Below are 23,065 nucleotides of genomic sequence, written 5' to 3' on the forward strand. Positions count from 1 at the left end.
CCCATTTAAAAACTTATTTATTTATTTATTTTTGAAACAAACAAAAAAAATATATATGTGAAATAAATGTTTCATAAAGCCATTTGTACTTTATGGTTGAACAATTGTTTATTATACACTGAAAGTTATTACATTCAGTGTAATGGAACAATTAACATACAAATGGTTTTACGATTGATTTACTCAGATATTTGCTTTGCTTGTGTTTCATGACTTCTCAACTAACCAAACAACCAAGTAACCAATAATTCATTCTCAGCCTCAGAAATTGTGTAAACAAGATACCGGGCTGATATAATGACATGTTGAACATGACATTTTTCTAAATTTTTATTGACAAAGACATATTTTGAATGAGATCGTCTTGCAGTGCAGGTCAAACTAGAACCTATGCTGGGTCTTAGCACCAAAAACTTCTTAGAAAACCATTTAAAAAATCATATTGACCCCAAACTTTTAAATTATATTCTATCTAGAACATATCCGCTAGACTTTAGCTCTGAAAAAAAACATCAAATAGTTTTGTGTGGAGTAAAGAAGAGACATTAATTGTTTTGTGAATAAGAGCGAAAATGAACTGAACTTGCCCTCCCACACTAGAACCAAGCCTCAATGGGTGTGTGCGCTAACTGTTACTAACTATCCCTCATGATACAGTTCTATTTCCAGTCTGTTGATGAATGTGTGCTGTTATGTATAGATGTCTTTGTGCCTTAAAGCTATGTGTGGGACTGATAGGTCATTGCTGTAGGACAGGTGTTGGCAATATGGGAGAATCAGAGCTCATAGGCAGCTCAGTGATTCAGAGGTAAACAGAACCTAATACCGCCCCTCACACCTCCTTTTAAACTCTACCAGCTGCGGCCCACGACGTATGACCATGGCGGTTCATCTTCCCTCTGTTCTTGCGAACCTGGGGGCTGAGTAAACCAGAGTCTTCCTTGTGCAGGAGAGATGTGCGTGGTTTAGAGAGTGATTCGAAAGCTACAGAAATGTCTAGATCTACACATAGTTATTGTGTATCACTGCTTTCAGATAAGTGTGAAACTGTTCAAGGTGTATGTCAGTAATAGAGTTGGGGGATGTCAACTGGTCATCTATTTCAGTACCATCAAAAGCCTATAATGATGTTAAACGTTATACATTTGTATACATTTAATTAGCCTCTTGCAAATCTCCAGTTCTTTCTTGGGTTTGTAGTTGCAACTTCTAGGCTGCCAGCACAAATATTCAACCCCTAAAGTACACGACCACCATCCTCTGACATTATTGCAGGGGTGTAAACCGAGGTAAATGTCAGCGGAAACTGACCCAGATTGTCGGTGACCTCATAAGTATCCTGGAAGTCCTTCATGCGGAGACTGATGACGTCCACAAAGTCCTCCACTAGACGAAAAAGCTCCTTAACATTGGGCCCCAGCTGTCAGAAAGGAAAACAGAGCTGAATGTTAAAACGTTTGTTAGCTCTTCTTTCACTGTGAGATTCTGTAAGTTCATTTTAAATATTTTTGAAAAAAGTAATTATATATTTATCTAAAAATAATCATAATCATGCAGTTTTGCCGCTCTACAAGCCTAATGATATCCTTCCTTCAGAATGTAAATTGAAGCTTGCGTTAAGACATAAATTGTAAACTAACTAATGATCTAACTAAACAGCAGGAGACAAACAGCTGAAAGAAAGATGTGCAGTGAAGAGAAGAGAATTAGCCAATTAATCACCTTTAGAACCAGCTGAAACTCACATAATTACTAAGTGAAAGAGAGTGAGACAATACCAACATTAGAAAGACAAAATGAGTGCATGATGATTGAGTTAGTGAAAAAATGAATGAATGAAATAATGAATGAATGAATGAATGAATGAATGAATGAATGACAGAGACATGGAGATAGAGAGGAAGGAGAGTGAAGGCTGACTCACCAGTTGTGCTTCCTCCCACCTGTCCCTGTTTTCCTCCATCAGTAAGTTACTCACTGACTGCACAAAATTCTGTGAACAAAACCACATGAAAGAAACATTCAGGGGCAATCTGGATCAAAATGGTCCTTTATTTGGAACTAAGCAAATAACGCTCCACTAACCCTCATGTCTGTATTACTGGGGCTGTAGTGGGGCTTCCTAAATATCTCCGTCATGTTTTTCAGTACATCTATGATAGCCAGAAGGTCTCCACTGTAGCTTGTTCCATCACTGGACGTCACCCTCAGCTTTGTCATGACTTCAGAGACCCCGTCGCCCACAAGCCCTCGTTGAGCCTTGGAAAGGTGATCTCTGGTCTGGAGAAGGAACAAAACCAACCTTAGCTTTGGAGACACTTCTGGTGTTAGCCTAGCTAGGGTTTAGTTTGGAGATCACCAACCAGTGTTTGGATACTTCGGTAATCATTTGAGACACACTTCATATAAGTCGGGTTCTCCCAGTATGCATTGCCCTCATCGTCCAACGAACATCGCCGAAGAATTAGTCCTGCATCACAGAAATGGTTTGTCATAACCATATCTTGAACAAGGATTGGTTAAAAACTGTATGCTACATGTTGTTTTGCTTGTTTCCTTGTTTCCAGCTTCTGGAGCTGTCCGTGGTCCTAAATATGTCTGTCTACAACATTAAGGGACGGTTTAGAAAGTTATTCCATTATTTGTGTTTGCATGAGTCATGTCTTACCTACAGCATTCGGAGGGCAGCGGACAGCCGCCGTGTCCCCTGAAGGTGTTTTCTTCCAGACTACGTTTGAGAAATTCTCCTCTTCACAAATCTCATGCGGCTCTGCACAAAACCACAAGTCAGAAAAGACAAAATATCCCAATCAATCCCGCAAAAACTTGAGGTCTTTCAAATGTGAACAAAACAAAAAATAGGTTACAGCAATAGGACATGGTTGTTTCTAAAGGAACTTTAAGTCCATAAAGAGTGAAAAAACAGGGGTGGGCGATATGTTAATGGTTATATTTTTTTCTGGGAATAAGGTTGTTACAATACCACCATTTTATATGGCATTAAAATTAAAATTTTTATTTTATTTTAATATCACAGTAAAAACCATTGCTAGCCCAACCAATATAAGTAAAATGTTCTTAATTTTTTTGAAGACACATAAACCATCAGTAATGAAATAAGATAAATGACATTAATTATATGCAAATAAATAGGACAAATAAACACAATAGGCAAAAATATAAATATACGTCATTTTGACATTACTTTGTGTGTATTTGACCGTTTGAGTGTAATAAATCACAAAAAAAGAACTAACAGCACAATAAGATGCTGAAGAGGTCTCAAGTTGGTATTTGCATGCTGTTCTGACAGAACCTGAAGCGTGTACACAGAAAACTGAATTGAGACCTCTTTCACATCAGCTCAAAATCATTCAAAGTGGCAAAATTTAAAAATACATGAAAATTATACACTTCTGTGACGCCACATGAGCATAACCGTGATAGACGATGATTCAAAATGTATACCAGTTATACCAGTTTATTGTGCCTACCAGTATATTGCCCAATGAATTTTGGCTACAACCACTTGATCGTCTCACCTGGACACCTCTTCTCATTGCAACGTTTAACTTCCTCTCTGTCCCCTGGGCATTGCTCCCCTCCAAAAAAGGGCCCATGACACACCCTCTGTCTCTGCTGGCTTCCTCCACCACAAGTTTTGGTGCAACCAGCCCAAGAGCTCCAGAGTTGCCATTGGCCATCCACAGGACACTCTCTGAGGAAGCAGTCACGTGTCTGACGCCACTCGCCCTGACACTCTAGGCCCCCGTACGAGGGCCCGTTACATTCCCGAGTGCGCTTCATTGTTCCATTCGAACAGGACGAGGAACAGGAACTCCAGATGGACCACTCATTCCACACTCCATCCACTACAGAGGAAAAGACATGAACTCAGAAGAAGAAACTAAAGATTATTCTGAATATAGAGGATGCAAAGCAACATTAGGAGTGAGGGATTGAGAGTGTAGTGTGATAAAGGGACATTATTGAAATATAATTGCAGGGGAAAGAAAGAAAAGCTTTGGGTTGCCAAACTCTAGTTCAATCCGTAGTGATTTAAAGCATCACTTAATCACCATCATTTGCTATGAACTTCACAATGGTTCCTTTCAATCTCCTTCTCCTACAGTGCCTCACATTAGGCTTTAATTGTGCTCCTTGATGGAAGTCGTCATTAAATCTGTATGAGGCAGTATGTATTCAAAGACCCAAAGATCACCTGGGCATACAGCAATGTTGCAGAATTTGGTCTGTTTCTCCGGACCATCACAGGGGTTTCCTCCGAACTGCGGTGGCTTGCAGGAGCGAGTGCGGTCCCTGTAGCCGCGGCCACACGTTGAAGAACACAAGCTCCAAGGAGACCACTCGTCCCATGCCCCGTGCACTGCAATCAGAGCGGCTAGGGTATGATTTATAGAGAGAAAAACGCACCTCGATAACACACACACACACGCACTAGAGGAAAAATAAAGAGGGGTTCACACTGACAACGATCTGCATTAATTTTAATTGATTTATTTTCAACGGGAGTTGAAGATTTCCCGATGTCATGAGTGACCGTTTGGGATGAGATAAAGCTGAGAAACGTATAATGAGAGGCGAAGTAATGGGGCGACTACCAATAGAAGTGAAGACATTGGAGCACATTGAGCAGTATGCATTGATTGTTGTAAATCTTGTTCATGATATGATGTATTGCTGCAATTTTACGAATATTTTCCACTCCCATTTTTAGCAGCAAGAAATCTGATTCCCTATCCAAACAGAAGAACATAATTATTCTTTTTTACATCACAATATCACAATTTCGCAATACATCACATTTGTGATCAGATATTCAGAAGCTATAGCCATTTACGTAGCCAACCAATAATTTTACGAAAGGAGTGCCTACTAGAAAAGACTAAATGGTTCACTTGTATTGCTATGTACTGGAGAAACTGCAACAAACAATATGGCGGCTCTTGTAGTCCCGACTGTGTTAAAATGTGTTATTTAAATGTGAGTTTGAAAAACAGTTTTTTGCACGGACGAAGGCCTTGCAAATACGGCCATCAAGTGAACTTACTTTCGTTCCAAAGGGACTTTGCTACTAGCAACCAACAATACAGCACAAAACAGCAGTCAGTGTGAACAGAGAATTACAGGGGATGTAAAACAGAAATATACATGGAACTCTTAAGGCCCATTCACACCAAGGACAATAGCTATAAAGATAACGATAAAGATTTAGTTCTATAAATCGTTCTCAATATTAAAGAATAGCAAAGTTCTAACCACAGCTATAACAATAACGGCACAGAGAAACAACATCGATGGAATCACGATTTTATCCAGCTGATGAACGATAATTTTTTTTTCAGACAGCCAATCAGAATCCATCCTGCTGTAATGAGCTTGAGCATATAAAGTGGCAGACAAGCACGTGCTTAGAATAAACAGAACGATATCGTCCGCTGGTGTGGACACTAAAATAGTTATCTTTATAGTTATCGTTCTTGGTGTGAATGGGCCTTTAGTGTTTAAAGACTACTATAATTTTCAGTTGCAAGTTCTGAATGTTAAAGAGAAAAACATTCATTTTATTCCAGCATAAAATTATTAGGACTTAATACAACATTGTGCTTGGCTATACACGTGTTATTAACTGAATAACATGTTTATATGTCCCCCTGAGATGCTGAAATGGAGGAATGAAAAGAGACTGAGAGAGACCACCCTACATGTAGTGGGAACTACAGGGATTTAGCTGACAATGCTGCACTTAAACCCATTACCATCTTACCACGGCTCTCCAGGATCCAAGGTTTAGAGGGGAGTAGCCGTACATGGAAGCCCAGGAAGAGTTAGCCTCAGATGGGCAGTGACTGGAAGGTGAGTGGCAAAGCTAATGGACCTGAGTGGAAGGAGATGGGAGATGGGAGATGGGAGGTGGATAAGGACAATGGTGGGGGTGAGGAGAGGCCTGAGGTGGGCTGTGCTTACCTGGACACACAGCAGTGTTATTGCAGGGTCTCTGTTCGCGCAGCGGCCCGCTGCACTGCGTGCTGTACGACACGGAGACGCAGAAGCGTGTGCGGCTCTGCCAGCCCTCACCGCACGTGGCCGAACACACGCTCCACGCAGACCACTCCTCACCCGACGGAGGATCCACTGAGAGGGACGGGGGGAAGTGGGGGCAGGGATGGGATGGGGTAAGGTGCGGAGGAAAGGGTAGGAAAAGGGCCAAAACTAATTAACATGCGGGATTAGCCACCTCATCTAACAGGGGAGGCTTAAAAAATTTCATTGCTGATTCCATATTCTCAGCATTTCATTTGATGCTTTTAGTTTTAGGATATGTAGGTCAGCCATCTATACAAGGATTTCACAAGGCTGTCCAATTGATCAGACTTTAATATCTGAGCAACTGGGAAAGCCAAGGAATCATGTGTAATCCCAAAGAAATGGGAAGATATTAAACGTCCAATTGGAAACACTTGGCTGTCCTGACATTCCAATAGATAATATGGGCTGTCATGGCAATCCAACAGGAAGAGTTTGGCTATAATTACCATCCAGTGGAAATGGAGAATCAAGAATGTCCAATAGAATGATATTGAATGTCAAAACGAAAACTGATAAGGAGGAAAAGATTTAATCTAATTCTGACAACATTAGAGGCATTCAAATGTTTAGTTTCCATACTAATACCCTGCATAGGCATACTAAACAATATGCATTTACAGTAGTTGTTACCATCTCCTTCCAAAAGTAAATAAAAAAAATGGTAAAACCATGCACAATTTATTAAAACACAATTTCTGATTAATTAAGAGAAAAGCTAAGTTTTTAGAAGCATTCATAGAGGAAAATGACATTCATTTTGAACAGTTACTCATATTGGTGGTAACCGTAAATATGATAATTTGATAAAAAATTGTATATGATAAATATGACAAATTCATGCAGTACTCACAAAGAAAAGACAAAATACAAGGGATTACATCATTATTAGTAGCCCACTATTTATTTTATATTAAAACATGCAAATCAAGCTTCACCACCCCCTTGTTCTTGGTTGTTTCATAATACGGGGTTACGACCCTTTCAAAACTCTTTTATCTTTCTTGTAAGCAATGGTGTCCATGATTCATGGATATCACGATGTTCTGCCATGAACCATGCCATAATACACATGACAAAGACAAACAAAACTTAAATCACAAGGACAGGAGCATAAAAAAAACAAGGCCAAAGCCACATACGCATCCAGTCTACTCCCCTGTATGTGAACTAGTGAGTGAAACGGTTGCAAGTGTGTGTATGCGTGTGACCCCAAGCTGAAGTGGAGGCTGATGCCACCTGTCTTCTTACCTGTTTGGGAAGACTGCTGTCCACTGCGGGTCTTATCAGAGTCCTCTCGTTTACGGCTGTCCACCGAGCGCAGGGATTGGCTACGAGTGCCAAGTCTGCCTTTGCCTGCAGGATGGGGTGGGGTTAGCAACTACAGTCGACTTCTGATCGGGCAGTGCTGTGCGAACTGAACATCTAGACCAGCATCAGCCATGCTTGGGATTTTGTGTGAAGTTTAAGGTTACATATCTGAGAAGTGGACCTGTGTTTGGTTTGATACTCTCCATGCGAACATGAGACTGTGTGAGAGTTTGGACACTTCTGAGTTCGCGTGACCTTGAAACGTGAGCTTTGAACATCGAAAAGTGTGCTGAAAGAGGGCAAGATGGAGCGAGCAGTGGATGGCAGATGAAAAATAAGCAGACTATGCGGAACAGAGACACAGACAATCGAGGTAAAGACATCTGCAGCCGATGGCCTTGACCATGGAGTGGGGTTTACTCATGGCCTCCATCCAAACTGAGTGAAAATCTACTCACTACAGTCACATTCATACTGACTTGGTCAGTGATTCCCTTACCAAGCATGGCCTCTTGCATTCCTTTGTATTTCACTGGACTTAAACCCTTGCCTTTAGAGGAATACTGCCTGTAGCCTATGGGTCCAATGAAAAGCACACAAAACGCTCATTCTATCATTGGTCTATCATTGTATCATCCTTATTGCTCTATCATTACATCACACAGGAAGCAGAAAGATCTTTTTTTTTTAAGTGAAATGTGAGGAATGTAAAAAAATGAGGTGTCAGATAGTGATAGAGAGAGAAAGCAAGAGAAAAAGTAGATGTGCGAACGGTCACATGCATTTGTGTATGAGCGTAGAACTTACCAATGCACGACTGAGAGTTGCAGGGACGACCTTCTTCAAGAACACCTTCGCACTGGTACGCCTCCTCAGGAGGTGATTGACAGGTGCGTGTGCGCGTCTGGACTCCGCCCCCACATTCACTGCTGCACTCCGCCCAGTTGCCCCAAACACTCCAGCCACCTGTATTAAACCCACACACAGACACGAACAATCCGTGTGAGTGTAATTTCCAAGAAAAAGCCATTTCTTAATAAATTTCCATGACACAAATTAAATTTCCATCCCTGCTAAGCAATAATGTTCTGATTTCGTAATCCATTATGATGGCACTAAGATGTAGAAATGGACCCATAAATACCAGTAGGATATGAGTCCCTGTGTTCTGCTCCCTCATGAATGTTTAATAGCAGACATTGCTGCCTGTCTGATCCCGGAGGCCCCGACAAATATGTATTAATCTGCATGAATAGAACATGAAGCTGGACCATGTCCAACTGCAGACATTTTTAATTACTCACAAATCAATTGTACGGGGGAGGGTATGTAATTCTACTCTCAGTGCAGCTCTACCAGGAAAATGGGAACTGAAATGAAAGTGAAAAAGAATCAGATACAGCCCATATTTAAAATGTTCATCAGAAGATTTTGGCATCTATTACATGGGGAGTGTCCATATACAGACAATGTAAAGATCAGTTAATGGGGTCAATGGTATATGTTGAATAGAAAAATAATAGTTAAAAAAAATGTAAAATGCTAAAAATGTATTTAAATGAATTGCCAAGTTCATTTTGGTTTCATATTTTTTAAAAACATTTAGAGCATTTTCAAAAACTCATAATAATATGTTTTAAGAATTTATAGCCTTGATAGAATTTATATTTATACTGTAGAATGTTTATTGAATTTATGTTTTAATAAGATTTATAGCCTTTTGATGAGACATTTTTGCTAAAAAAAACAGACAACATAGAACCTACACACATTTTTATTTCAACTCCAAACAATTTTAAGTATTGAAATTAAAGTTACGTACAGTAGTGGCCAAAAGTAATGTCCGGCCTAGGAAAAATGGCATCTTCACCCTTTAGTCAAATATTATTAAAAATGTGTTCAAGATTTTGTAAGCATAGTTGTGCTTGGAGTCAAACTGTGTGGACATCATTTTCGACCAGGCTAATGAAATAATGAACACATGCAAAAACAAGAGAGAACCGGTGAGATTTTTTGTTTTTCTATTTATTTGTTTGCATTGTAAAATAAAACCTTTGCTTTTTTTTTTTTTTTTTTTTTTTTTGCCAAATTATTTTGTAAGATAAATACCTAGGTGTCTTGTTCTTCCCTCATATTTAAAATATTTAAATATACGTACATACATATATACAAATTTGCAAACTTGTTGGGTCACTAAAATCAAATATCCCCTCCTCCGGGCATAGCTTTTGGCTACTACTGTATGAATACAAATTAGGAAATGCATTTTAACATATCTTTTAATACCTTAATAAAGCAAGAAAAAAAGAAAAAAAAAACTGACCCTAAATATCAACCGACCCCTTCCTATACTGTTACACTTGAAACAACCCTCATGCAAAGCCCAAGTTAATACATTATGCTACATAAAGGCCAGATATAAAAATAATTTATGCCTTTTCTGCAGCGCTGATACAAATCTGCCGGCAAGCGTGTGCTGAAAAGCAGAATCAATATCTATTTGTTTGAGCAGGATGAGCGATTAATAGCAAATTGTTTACTTGGGGTGCTGAGATTGGCTTTGTCTGCAAAAAAATCCATCATGTTGTGCGAGACACATTCACCTGATAAAACATTACGGATTCTAATCTTCAGTGCCACGGCCTTGAATTTAGCATCAAATGTCCTCCTTGCACAACAAGTGACAATCGCATGCAAAATTAACCGGGACGGCTCTCTCAGCCCGCTGTCCTGATTAATCCCATCCACCAATCACGCTTCAAGTCAGATGGCTTCATCAACCAATCGCACGTGACATAAACAGCATGCTTAACCAATCCCTTCTCCAGGGGAGACTGTAAGTGCTGAAAATCAGTCTTAAATAAGCTTCTCAGCCTCTGTGCTGAATAACTTCAATCTTATTTTAAACACTTAAAATGGCTGGAATTAGTATGGTGAGAATATTCGTAAGGCAAGCAATCTTTAGAAAAGCAAATAAGTCAAAAAGTCCAGATAGGGGGGAAAAAATACTCTATTTAGAGATAAGATTTTCTCTCTCTGTGAAAAACGATGGGAGACTGCGACCTTTTTTTGACTCAATAATCAGTGGCTGAAGGAGAAAAAGGGGGGCATAATAATGTAGTGTTTTCTTTCTCTGTCCCCAAGGACATTTTATTATGCTTTCAATAATTTAGTGCGCTTCTCTTGTTCGGTGGTAGCTTCCTTACATCCAGACTCTTTGCAGCAAACGCTATATCATCTTTAAACGCTCATATTCGTCCTCTGCTCGGATGTTTCTTTCTATTCATCAGCCCTTCCTCTATCATTCTGTCTTTTCCCCTGTTTTTCAAATTGCAGCTGCAGCATGCACCTGTTTTTCAAAGGATGAGTGTGTGGATATACATCATTCTGCCCATTAGTAATATCATCTTGTTGGAAGACTTACGAAAACCCCAAAGTGACCTTCACTTTCCCTCAATGGCCGGCAGAAGGTGTAATAACATCTCAAGTGACAGTGATCTGAAATCATCAATATAAGATCTAACCATAATCTCACCCACCACAGGCCCTTGCATATCTGCTACAAGCCAAGATCGGTTGGTACATCTAAATTACACCCTACATTTGACTTCATGCATTGTTTTTGTTCATGCACAGATTGTGGATCAGTGATGGATAGCGAAACATGGGAAGTGCTGACACCCAGAGGATGCTACTCGTCATTGGCATCCACACCGGCAACAAAAGAGCATGCAAGCAAAAAGAAAAAAGTTGATTTAAAAAATAAATAAATAAAGAATATTTTAAATTGACATTTGGTAAAAAGAAAAAAGAAAAAAAGAAAAACCTTATCTGATCTCTTTTAAAAAAAGTTTCTTTAAACGTCTTTTCTTATTGATGTAGAAATTAAATGGATCAAATCTGATTTCTGAAAGACTTTCAGAAAGACTTCTGAAAGTGTTTGAGCGAAAAGAAATGAGCCATCCATCATCTCACACCTTTTTTTTTTTTTTTCTCTCTGCTCGACTCTATCTGTCCCTCTGATGGCTGAAGCTCACAGGTCTAATCCACTGTTCTGTGTGTGTGCATTTCTTCTGTCAGTATCCTGCTTAGAATAAATATTTGAACAGCTGTGCTTACACATCTCATTGATTAACCTCACTCCAGGGGCAGGAAACACAACTTAGGTTTGCACCCTTGCCGCTTCACATAATCTTTCCTCTCTTGAGCCGCAGTGCCCAAAATGGTCCATGCAAACCGATACTGTTCAAACAACCAAAAATGTAGTACCCTATATCCACTGAATTTAAACGGTAATAATATTCTTTTGGCATACTTTGATTTATCTGTTATTACAGACAGCTGGTGATGTATTTGGCTCTTAATTAAATCTTTTGCGGTGCATAGAACTAGCAGTCGATGGTCTGAAGTATCTGATGGGTTGCTGATGGCCAATGCCTTCACCAGTATCTAGAGATCAAAAATGAAATGAAATCAACCCTTTTTATTTACTAATAATACGTATTTAGTACAAATCAGTATTATATTATAATAGGCCCCAGGCCCTATAGAGGATAAGCGAATTGGAGAATGGATATTATTATATTAAAATAAGTAATATTATTAATAATGTTTTTTGAATATACATTTATGAGTACATTTTACACGTTTATATAAAAACATAAATTTTATAAGTAGCATATTTCGTGCTATTATTCATTAAACACTGCTGATTAATGAGCCAAATAATAAATAATTGTTATGAATAATTAATTGTTCACTTAATTATTCACTTAGAATAGCAGTGGATAAAGATAGTGAACCAGCCTTATTACTTATTCAATGTGATAAACAAAATATACATTTATAATGGCTTTATAAAGCAAGGGATTTGGGTGGGGGTTACAAATAAACGAAGAGGGGTATTTTTATTCATCTTACAATTACTGTAAGTTTATTATCTTCCCAGCATGGCCTATTTGATCTTTATATATTTCAAAGTTGGAAAGTAGCTGGAAACTAAATATTTTGTAAAAACAGAGAAAGGTTCTGTCTTCATAATTATAGATAAGGAATCTACCCAGAACCGCCATTATGTTAATACAAAAATTCAGCATTTTATTTAATCCAACAACATTCCAATTACAATATGATGTCTAGAAAAAAGTAAGCAGTGATCGGACCATTGTTTCCAACCAATAAGATGCATCTTCCTAAAAAAAATTCGAGTGCTGCAGCACACTACGTTAGTCTAATTGATTTCTCAAAACTGGCAACCATCCAGATGAGATTATACGTGGTGGATTGTCTATTAATCTCAATTAAAAAACAATTATTGTTTTTATTTTTTAATAATACAATTTTTTAAATAACAAAAACGAGTGATATTTACTCAAAATTCACACAGACTGACACAAAGCATGTTTAACACAATTAAACAATTTGTTCTGTTGTTTCTTCTCTGGTGACATGTGATCAATCACATTCTCTCATTGGCTCACTAATGAGCAATGGGCCTGGGTCTCTCTCTATCTCATAGGTTCATCCTGGTGACTGTGATACCTGTTTAGTGATGATGATGATCACCACTTCTGCTCTGTCTTTCAATGTTCATACAATGACAACAGCAGTGACTTCTCATCAGTGGAGTGTATGCGTTACAGGATAACTGACTGTGTCAGGTGGAGAGCTCAGAGTCTACACTGTTTACTGATGAGCAAGTAGATAAACAGATCAAAAGTACGACAGAGGTATGAATAGGGGTTTGGTTGAATGTTCTTTGGTTGCAGGTGCGGGTCAGAGAAGTCGACGTTTCAATTCCGAAGATGGATGCCTCTCCTCAGCAGGAACAAAAGGGGAAAAATCTAGCTCGAATCAAAAACACCTTCACTAAAAGGATCAGATGGGCCTCCCACTTTTCACAGGCCCAGATGAGTGGAAAAATAACAGGCTTTTCTTATTTTCCCCTTGCAATCAATCTTCAGCAGAGAAACATCTGCTCATAAGAGCAAAAGGATGTGGGTGCACATGTGAACACACACACAACAAACATGCCATCTTGCCCTCACTTCCACGCACTTTCAGCTCTTGGATCAGTGACCGCCAAAATGGATCATCACACTGGGGCTGAACTACCCAGAACAGCATCTAACTCTCCAAAACTCAATGACATTTACAGAGAAATAAATGTATCTTAAATCAATTTTATTTTCTAGTTTTAAATGCTAAGAAAGTATATATAGTATGTATAGGCTGCATGAAATTGCAATTTTGATACTGATATATAGGCTATAGAGATAGATATTAAGGTTGATTAAAGTGTCTAAATGAGAACACATAGGGAAATGCAGTATTTAAGACTGCAAAACCATTAATAGACAAATAATGAAAAATAGCATAATCAGCACCAGTCAACTGTGAGAAAGTTGTTTTGCTTAAAAACAACTATTTGAATGATTTACTTATGAATGAATGTAATGAATTTCAGTGGGTACATCTTGTAAACCCGCCTTATAATTGCAGCAAGTTAGTTTAATTGATTTCTCAAAAAATCTGGCATCTGCTGGTACAAAAATGCAGGTGGACGTTCAATGATGCTAGCCAGATGTGATGATATGTGGAATGCAAAGTCTTCTGATTCATCTTAATTAAAACACAATATATATCATTATGGTAAATGAATTTAAGGTGTCAATCTCAAATCATAAAAAGGCTTTTGATAAACGATTACGAATAACACTACACTGGACAACAAAACTAAATCAGAATTAGTTGATGAATGGCCTGACATGATGCACAGCTTCTGACTGAAATACAATTCTTTTATAAAATCATGAATAAAACTGAAAGCAACTTTCGATTCTTTCTGTGTATGTGCAATTAAAATGTCTTGTTATACTAAAGCAGACCTTAAAACGTAAAAAAAAATTTCAACCAATGAATTTCCATAAATAAAATAATATAAAATGAACACCTGAAGCTACTAACTTGATGAATTTCAGTGGGTCAATGTCTAGTAAACTAGCCTTTGCACTCCAACAGCAGTTAAAAGAAAGAGAGATAAAAGTGCATCCCAATTTTTCCCCATGTGCCCTCGTAATCTTTAATCAAAATAACCTTCCCTCCCAAGTGCAGTGACATCTCTTCTCTGATGTGTTTCCGGCGCAAGAAAGGGAAAACCTGTCAGTGACATGAGATTGAATATCAAACCACAATTCAATGATCCAATCAATTCCTGATGCCCAAAACAAGTCCCGTCCTTCATTTTCTCTGGCGTGTAACTCTTATATGTCATATAGGGAACAAAAAACAATTGCAATGTTCATTTAAAGGCACGCTATGTAACTTTTCGCCACTAGAGGTCCGTTTATTCAAAACAAAGGCGTAGCTTGATGATGCCTTGATTTCATGGGAGTTGTTGTCTTCACCTCTACAGCCGGTGGAGAATACGATGGGACTCGGGGAGATATATTCATGGATGATCGGTAATGTATTAAAGATTTATTAACGTTACGAAAGCCATTGGAGTGGAACGAGGCCGCTGGAGCGATTGCTAATGAGAGACAAGCACGACACAAAGCTCGAGAGCAGTGGAGCTTTTATTATGCTATAGACCGCTTCCGCTTCTTCCGGTCTGGAAGACACTAACTGTGTTGAGCTGTATAACAATTATTGGTTTTCTGTCAATGAATGTATCCAAACAGTTGCTCACCTGTCTAATAAAACACATAATATATTAAAGCGTCTTTGGTGTTTCCATGGTTTCTACAAAAATCGAGGGTAACGCGGGTATGATGTAATTTATAGGCAACGCAAGGACATGGTCCGTGTCCTGGTTAGAACTGCTTATTTCTCTGGATTTAAACATTCTTAGAAACATGTGGGATAATGTAAGTACACAAATCAACTAAAAATATTATATTTTGATCCAAAAATCTTACATACTGTGCTTTAATGTTGACAATAAGAGAGAAGGAAAAAAGATGCATTAGTTAGTAAACTTGATTAAAACAGCCTTCAGATCGGGGACTTGACAGCGTACATACTGAGTGTCTCACTCTGAGCTAATGTTCCTATGGAAACCACTTTGGTGGCACATGCATGTTCCAGAGCCTTAGGTGCATTAGGCATTCCTACATGCCCATCTGTGGTGCCTCTCAAAAGTATATGGCTTTATCAGACAAATAACCCCTAATCCCCCTAATCAAACCATTCATCTCTCCTCTCTCAATCTCCCCTGCTCGCTTTCACTGGGTCAATCTCAGCATGTTAGAAGAGATTTTCTATCTTTTATAGATTCTATTTTGTATGGACTGCAGGTTAGATGTGACTCTAGAGATGTGAGAGGGGGTAATCATACAGATAGGTCGGGGAGCTCTTAACAGCACTGTTGTCTTTCGCTCTCCATCACAGACACACACATACTCCCACACACAAACACAACAGGTCTATCTGCAGGAGCATGTGTTCACTAATAAGCAGCTCCCTTGGATTTTTTAAAGCTCATCCAGGGCCAGACACCAATCTGGTATATATAACATATATGTTTGCGTGAGTAATTTTAAGCATTTTGATACTGAACAAGACATTTTTTTGTCCGCCGCTTGATTTTTGCCTGTAAACATGTCATCAGAGAAGAGGAGAGGTGACATTACAAGAAGGAGGGGAAGTTATTTTTGTTTAAGATTATGAGGGCACATGAATGTTTAAAAAAATTATTGTGCACAGATAAATTATTTATAGCAAAATTCCATTAAAAAAAATTGTCGATTTTGATTTCATGATGACGTAATGTAATTGGTTGAAGTGTAATGATAACTGCCTTATCCGCCTCTACCTCTTCTTCTTTCCTGGACTGATATATTTTCTTTTCAAGCAATTAAAGAAAGACAATGTTCAAAACTTCAAATAATAAATTAATAAATAATTGCAAAAACTTTGCAAAATTATTTAGCAAAATTTCGGACAGGCTAGCAAAAGCAAGCTAGCTTTGAAAGCATAAGATCCCACCCTCCCTTCAGAGTGTTTCCAAAACCCTGCCTCCTTCAAAACACATGAAAGCACACAGCAGAGTCTGCAAAGCGTCAAGAGATGAGACGGAGCTAAATTACCTCATGTCTCAAAGCACATAACATTACATTAATAATGAAAACAGCTTACAGAGCTCTTAATTGTACCACCTGACTGCTGCATATTCATTTCAGCATTGATAGCGTTGACACAAAAACGCATATATTCGTGTCTGAGGACATGAATGGCGTGTAGAACATCACGGGTTGCCATGTCATAATTACTGTTACAACATGGCGTGAGCGCAGCTTAAAGCTCGTTGTTTTAGTTCAGGAGGAACTGTTCGTTCTGGCGCTCGTTGATTGCCTGTCTACAACTCTGCATAGCCTTACGAAACGCACTGATGAAATCTGATGTGTGCTTGAGCAGGGTGCGCGGAGGTATTGAAATACATGGTGTTGACATGCAGGTAGGACATTGTATTATTGGGACAGAATGCAATGATTGGACAAATAATTTTTGGACCTGAGACTTTCACAGAAGATATATGTTTGTTTTAATATAATGGACTACTTTCATTATTGTTTGCTATCAGGATAGAAGAGAATTTCAACCAGTATAATAAAGTGTTTATAAAAACGAAATTGTCTATCCTACATTTAACAAGGCGTCCTAAAAATCAATTGTTGTATTACATTCCTATTGCTTGCTGTTGTTCATCATTGCTAAGTCACTTTGGATAAAAGCATCCAATAAATGCATACATTTAAATGTAAAAATGTGGCACTTATATGCTAGATGCTAAAGTGGATTGAAATAAATTTCAAATAGGCAGCGAATCCGCGTCCGACTAGTTCAAGTCCAGTGAGTCAGCGGTTCTGTGTTCAATTTCACAAGCACTGAAGCAGTGAACGAACACGGCACTATCCAATCCGCGCAACGCGTTGCATCCCTTTGAAGAGTATGCAACCAATCATTTTCGAGGATCACAAATTGAAGGGGACAATCATTTTTAGCAGCGTGGGCAGACAGAACACTATAGGCAAAAAATCAAGTGTAACTGTACGTTCACACCGCCGCCGGTGACAGCGGCAAAATTCGCTCTCGCCGCCCTGCCAACGTGGCCGGAGAAAGATTTGGGGACGCTCTGATGCTCTGACGTAGATCGAAGTAGACCAATGTTTACAGGATTGCGTTCTCTGGAATCCTCTCAGGCGGAGGACTTCTACATTCTGATTGGTTGCCGCCGAACCGCGTCATAGCTTATTACCATAAAGTTGACCTGACTTCAACTCTCCTCGCCTCTCTCACGGTGCGTGTCCACTGGCACGGTGCGAGCGGAGCGGAGCGAGCGTTTTCAATTCATTCCTATGGAAGTCGAGCTTCACGCTCGCGCAATGCATTTTGGGATTGACAGCGGACCGGAGAAAGCGTTGAGAGCGACCGAGAGCGTCAAAAGGTTGGGCAGTTCTCGACTTTATGCAAATATCAAGCGAAAAACGCGGTCGGCAGCCAATTGCTGTGAGGTTCGGGATGTGACGTCTGTTTTGAGAGTTAAAAAATATGCAAATTGTGCCGGAGTTTATGCCCAACCTTTTGACGCTCTCGGTCGCTCTCAACGCTTTCTCCGGTCCGCTGTCAATGCCAAAATGCATTGCGCGAGCGTGAAGCTCGACTTCCATAGGAATGAATTGAAAACGCTCGCTCCGCTCCGCTCGCACCGTGCCAGTGGACATGCACCGTTAGGAGAGAAATAAATTAGAACGTAAATAATGATTGTAACAGTTACAGCAGCTCTCGTAACAATAAAACAATCTTTAACCAACAAACCCAACATTAAGCAGTTCCAGACAAACAAAATTGTGGGGCTTGGCTGGCATCATTCGGCTTGAGCCGCAAATGGTCGCCCATAGCGACGCCCATGCGTGTCCTCTCACCAAATCATGTTTGTCGCAATATCAAAAGAAATACATTTTATATTTTGTATAAATAAAATGATGCGCATACAATTAAATTGCCATCTCTCACCCTCATGTAATTCCAAAACCGTATGGCATTCGATCGTTCGTTAATTCGTGCTACACGAAAGCAGAAATTCCGATGGCTAGCACCGGTTATGGGAACCGGATCAAATGATTCGTAAAAAAGATTAGACCCAAAAGATCGACTCATACAATAGATCAGGTAATGAAATAAAAGGTAGGCAATACTCTTTACAACCAAAGGTGGAAAAAAATTCAGGAGGAGAAAGGAAAGAAGAATTTGTAATTTCCAGACTCTATAGGCCAGGGTTAAATAATAATTACTGTTCATAAACACCCGACAGGTTGGTGTAATTGGTGTTGAAAATGAAATAGAGAAACAGTAGAGGATGTAATTATACAGTGTAAGAAATATTCAAATGAAATATATCTTTTTTTTTTTTTTTTGAGGAATTAATGAAGAAAGGAGAAGTGTCAATAACTCTGAAGAGTATTTTAAATCCTGATTATTTGAAAAAAGAAAGTATCATCATTGATAGATTAGGCTTTCTAAAGATAGCTAATCTGTAGCCTATACAATATTTTAGGATCGGAGCTTCACTAGAGCTGAACAACACTAGTGTGGCTTGGATCATGAAATGTCTTGGACGGAGAGAGTAGCCTATGTCTCCGATTCAGTTCCCAGTAGGTGGCGTTAATGTACATATGCAACCCGCCATTTAAACCAGAAAGAAGAAGATTGACTAATTTATAAATCGCGAACCGGACCGGTACTTTTCTCAAGACAGACAAGAGCACTCCAAAAATTTCAAGCTGTTGAAAGGCTTCAAAAGACTTGAAATTTAGCACAAGTCATATGGATTCTTACTACGAAGTCCTTTTTGAAGTTTGAAGTTTCAGTCCCTGTTCAATGCAGTTGTGTTATGTTGTGTAGGCTATACCACAAGAAAGTTATATGGGTCGAACGAACGTCTTGAGGGTGAGTATACTGACAGCAGTTTTCCTTTTTTTTCCTTTTTTTTTGCATTTGTGACATTAATTTCTTGACTATTTTCTCTCAAATTTCTATTACCATAACGTACCTGGATATTTTACACAATACAGTAATTTTACCACAGATAAAGACAGTATTAGCCTATTACTTTGACAAATATGAGGACGTGTCATTGTAAACAGAGATTATATAGCTGAAACATCTTTAGTCATAAAGTAAACAATGAAAAACTGATATTCTCCTGAACAACAATGTAACAATGCTTCTTGGAACAAACACCCTCAAAAAATCCCCTGGTGAAAGTGTGCATTAAATAGCGATGAACCCCTACAGCAAGACAGATGTCTGACAAATTTCTCCCCCCACCATCCCCCCATCCCCTGTGAATGTTTACAATGGACTAGTCACAGCCTCATAGCTAACATACATTCCTAAAACACATATACACCCTAATGCACACCCAACCTGGAGCGTTTTTTATTATCAAGCATTGAGGCAGTAAAACTGCTTAATTAAAACATTAATATTTCATGAACTCTGGAGAGTGGAGGGGCCATGAGCTAGCATTAGCAACGTTAAGAGAACGAGAGCGAGAGTGTGAAAAAGATACAGAGACAGACTATCCCTCCAGTAGAGATGTGCTTATCCCTCTCACAGCAGTGGGAGCAGTTTTGTAAGCTGCACGTCTAAAAACGATTGTGCCCCTGGTGGCCAAACATGCTCATAACACATATAAACCCACACGCAGTGACAGAGTGCTGCCCGCAGAACCGTTTTCAGCCATCCACAATGAAATGGCTCAGCATGGAACGGCTCACTAGTGTGCAGGTCTGTGTGTGTGTGTGAGATAGAGAAAAGAAACATGACAATAAAACAGTGATAAGTTAAATCTTGTTATTGCGTCTGATGAAGAACTGACGACTATGGGGGCAGTGAATTTAAATTCCTTCGTTTAGCAACATTACAGCCAAGCTATTATCAGCTCTGCTCTCGATTCAAAGCACCTCGCTGAGAAATAACAAGTATGTGCTTTCATCTTGCTTAACCAAAACTCTGAGACGCATCGGTTTTGAATAGCGAAAAAGTGCAAGTCATGAGGACAGGATTTTCTTCTCTCTGGTGTTGTCACCTCACACCTCTTTCTCACTCGACTCCTCTTCCATTCTGTCTCTCAAATCCAGCCTGTAATCTGTCACTGCTCTGAGCTGCGAGAGATGAATCTACTCATGATGCCTTGCCTATGCGCAATGGGTCGCATTCACACAATAGACAGGCCTTTAGCATTTTAAGATGGGATGCACACTCTCTCCCTCTTGAGTCCCTCTATTTAACTCTCCACTTTCCCTCTTAGGAATCAGAGGGAGGTGGGCCACTTACACCTATGGGGGATGTAGAGGGAGCACAATTCCAAATTGGCCTCAGATAAAATGGACAGCCTGCCATTGAAGGGATGATTCGGAGTAATTTCAACCTAGGGTCATTTGCACCATGACCTCGAGCCAAACACCCCCCCAGAAGCTTTTTTTCCCTTGGTCGAACATTATTAAAGTTAGATCTTATTTAGAGATATCAGCCGAATGGCTTAGTGCAGGCGCTAATGGATCCAAGGTTGTATCTCGTAAATTACCCCACTAAAAATGCTCGGAATGGTACCAAACCTATACAGTAGTACAAATAGGTTCTGTACTCATAAAATGAGGCATTGGAAAGTTTGTAAGTACATCAGGAGTTTATTTAAATAACACTTGCCTGATGGCTTATGCTACCGCTAACCCAGACAACGAGGTCACTTCCGTGATTTTGGAAAAGCCCGTAAAAGTCCTGGCAGAAAGCGATGCATTTTTTAATCATAATTTTTCCGAAGTGTTGACAACTTAGTATTAACTAATAATTGTTGCAAACTGGTACTACCAACAAAATATTAGTGCATTCCTGGAACTGGGCGTTGTTACACTACATCCTTATGCATCGCTTTCTGCCAGGACTTTTACGGGCATTTCCCAAATCACGGAAGTGACCTCGACGTCCGGGTTAGCGGTAGCATAAGCCATCAGGCAAGTGTTATTTAAATAAACTCCTGATGTACTTACAAACTTTCCAATGCCTCGTTTTATGAGTACAGAACCTATTTGTACCACTGTAGAAGTTTGGTACCATTCCGGGCATATATTCTGATCTATTAGCGCCTGCACTAAGCCATTCGGCTGATATCTCTAAATAAGCTCTAATTTTAATAATGTTCGACCAAGAGAAAAAAAGTTTGGCTCGAGGTCATTGTGCAAAGGACCCTATAGGTTGAAATTACTCCGAACCATCCCTTTAAGAATGAGCTGGGGATAACCATGGAGCGATACATCTTAGAAAGTAGCATCGTAATGATGCACAGCCTGTCTTTCAAAAGTCATCTTTCATTTGCCTTTCTATCCTGGCTCCATCCAGTGGGCCCAGCCGGACATTCCTGGCTTGCCTCCCAAGCTCACGATCAATTTATGAGATGTTCACTCTTTATCATGCCCTGCCCTCCGTCCATCTATTCATCTGCCTTGCTTGTCTTAGGGGCCATTCACACATGATAAGTCAGTCCCTCCAGGATTTCACGATTTTTTTGTGTGATTTTTGCGATCAAAATGACTGATTTTGTGGTGGTAATTTCCAGATAATTTGTGCAAAAATTTGCGATTTTATAATTAGGACATCACATTTACCATAATAGTATTATGTCAGATGCACAATAGTCATACATGACACAAATCACGAACAAAGGGCATAAAGCTTGTTTATTTTGGTCTAATCAAATTCTCATCAAATTAACTTTTAAAACAACCTATGGGCAATTTTTCTACCTGACCTATGTAAATATTAACAGCAGGTGTTGTAATTTATACTGTAGAACTGTGTGTAAATCCTGAGTTGAGGGGTCCTGAGCTGCAGTAGGCAACCAGTTACTTATAGTGCAGCGTTTTGCATGGCGTCCCCACTGCATATAGCAACGCAATACGAAGTGACCGTTCGAAAGGGAACTACTCGGTAACTATCGTAACCTCAGTTTCCTGAGAGTAGGAAACGAGTATTGCGTAGCCGACCGCACTATAGTAACCTGGCAAGTTGTCGCTTCAGTCGTTAAAACCTGCTAAAATGTCATTTTTCGGGGACTAATATCATAGACGGTAAAATGATGATATAGGCTAAGGCCGCGCCCGCTTGGCGGGCTCTGACATATAATGGCGTGATGCTAGCTCATTGGCGCACACGTCAGAGGCGCCCGCGCCATTGGATGTGCAGTTGCAGCAGCACAGCCAATGAGTGAGCCAGACACTCACTGTGCTAGCTGTGCTGTGCAGCTGCAAAATGCATTTTACATTATTAGTAAATCGAGGAAAAGGAGTTTCCCCTTTTCCCGCAACATCTGTATCCACGTAAAAATGCATTGAAACTTTAATTAAACTAGAGATATTTCAGTTGGGTGATTATAATTTAATGTTTTGTGAGGTCTTCTTCATTTTTGTGATTATTTTGCGGTTAAATTAGGAATTATGCAGGATCGCAAAAAAATGCGACATTTTGTTGATTTTGCGTTGTATTCAGCGATCGCGGAATCGCGAAAAACTGGAGGGACTGATAAGTTCTTGCATCACACAGTGTATTTGACTTATGATGTTATAATATCTAATTTATTTATTGA

The 23,065-nt window shown here is 39.4% G+C and overlaps 1 protein-coding gene across 1 annotated transcript in view; it reads right to left on the minus strand.

Annotated features, from left to right (window-relative positions):
* The window catches only part of adgrb1a (adhesion G protein-coupled receptor B1a), a 97,316-nt gene that overhangs the window by 47,295 nt on the left and 26,956 nt on the right, over window positions 1-23,065 (minus strand). Inside the window, exons 3-13 of the mRNA XM_084386168.1 lie at window positions 8,227-8,385; window positions 7,919-7,993; window positions 7,360-7,464; window positions 5,989-6,156; window positions 4,223-4,402; window positions 3,543-3,872; window positions 2,669-2,770; window positions 2,364-2,470; window positions 2,086-2,280; window positions 1,925-1,993; window positions 1,312-1,420 (exon numbers count right to left, since the gene is read on the minus strand). Coding sequence (XP_084242294.1) covers window positions 1,312-1,420; window positions 1,925-1,993; window positions 2,086-2,280; window positions 2,364-2,470; window positions 2,669-2,770; window positions 3,543-3,872; window positions 4,223-4,402; window positions 5,989-6,156; window positions 7,360-7,464; window positions 7,919-7,993; window positions 8,227-8,385 — 1,599 coding nt within the window. The remainder of the gene's footprint in view (window positions 1-1,311; window positions 1,421-1,924; window positions 1,994-2,085; window positions 2,281-2,363; window positions 2,471-2,668; window positions 2,771-3,542; window positions 3,873-4,222; window positions 4,403-5,988; window positions 6,157-7,359; window positions 7,465-7,918; window positions 7,994-8,226; window positions 8,386-23,065) is intronic.

This window comes from Rutilus rutilus, assembly GCF_951802725.1.
Source record: "Rutilus rutilus genome assembly, chromosome: 17".
In the NCBI taxonomy this organism is placed as follows: domain Eukaryota; kingdom Metazoa; phylum Chordata; class Actinopteri; order Cypriniformes; family Leuciscidae; genus Rutilus; species Rutilus rutilus.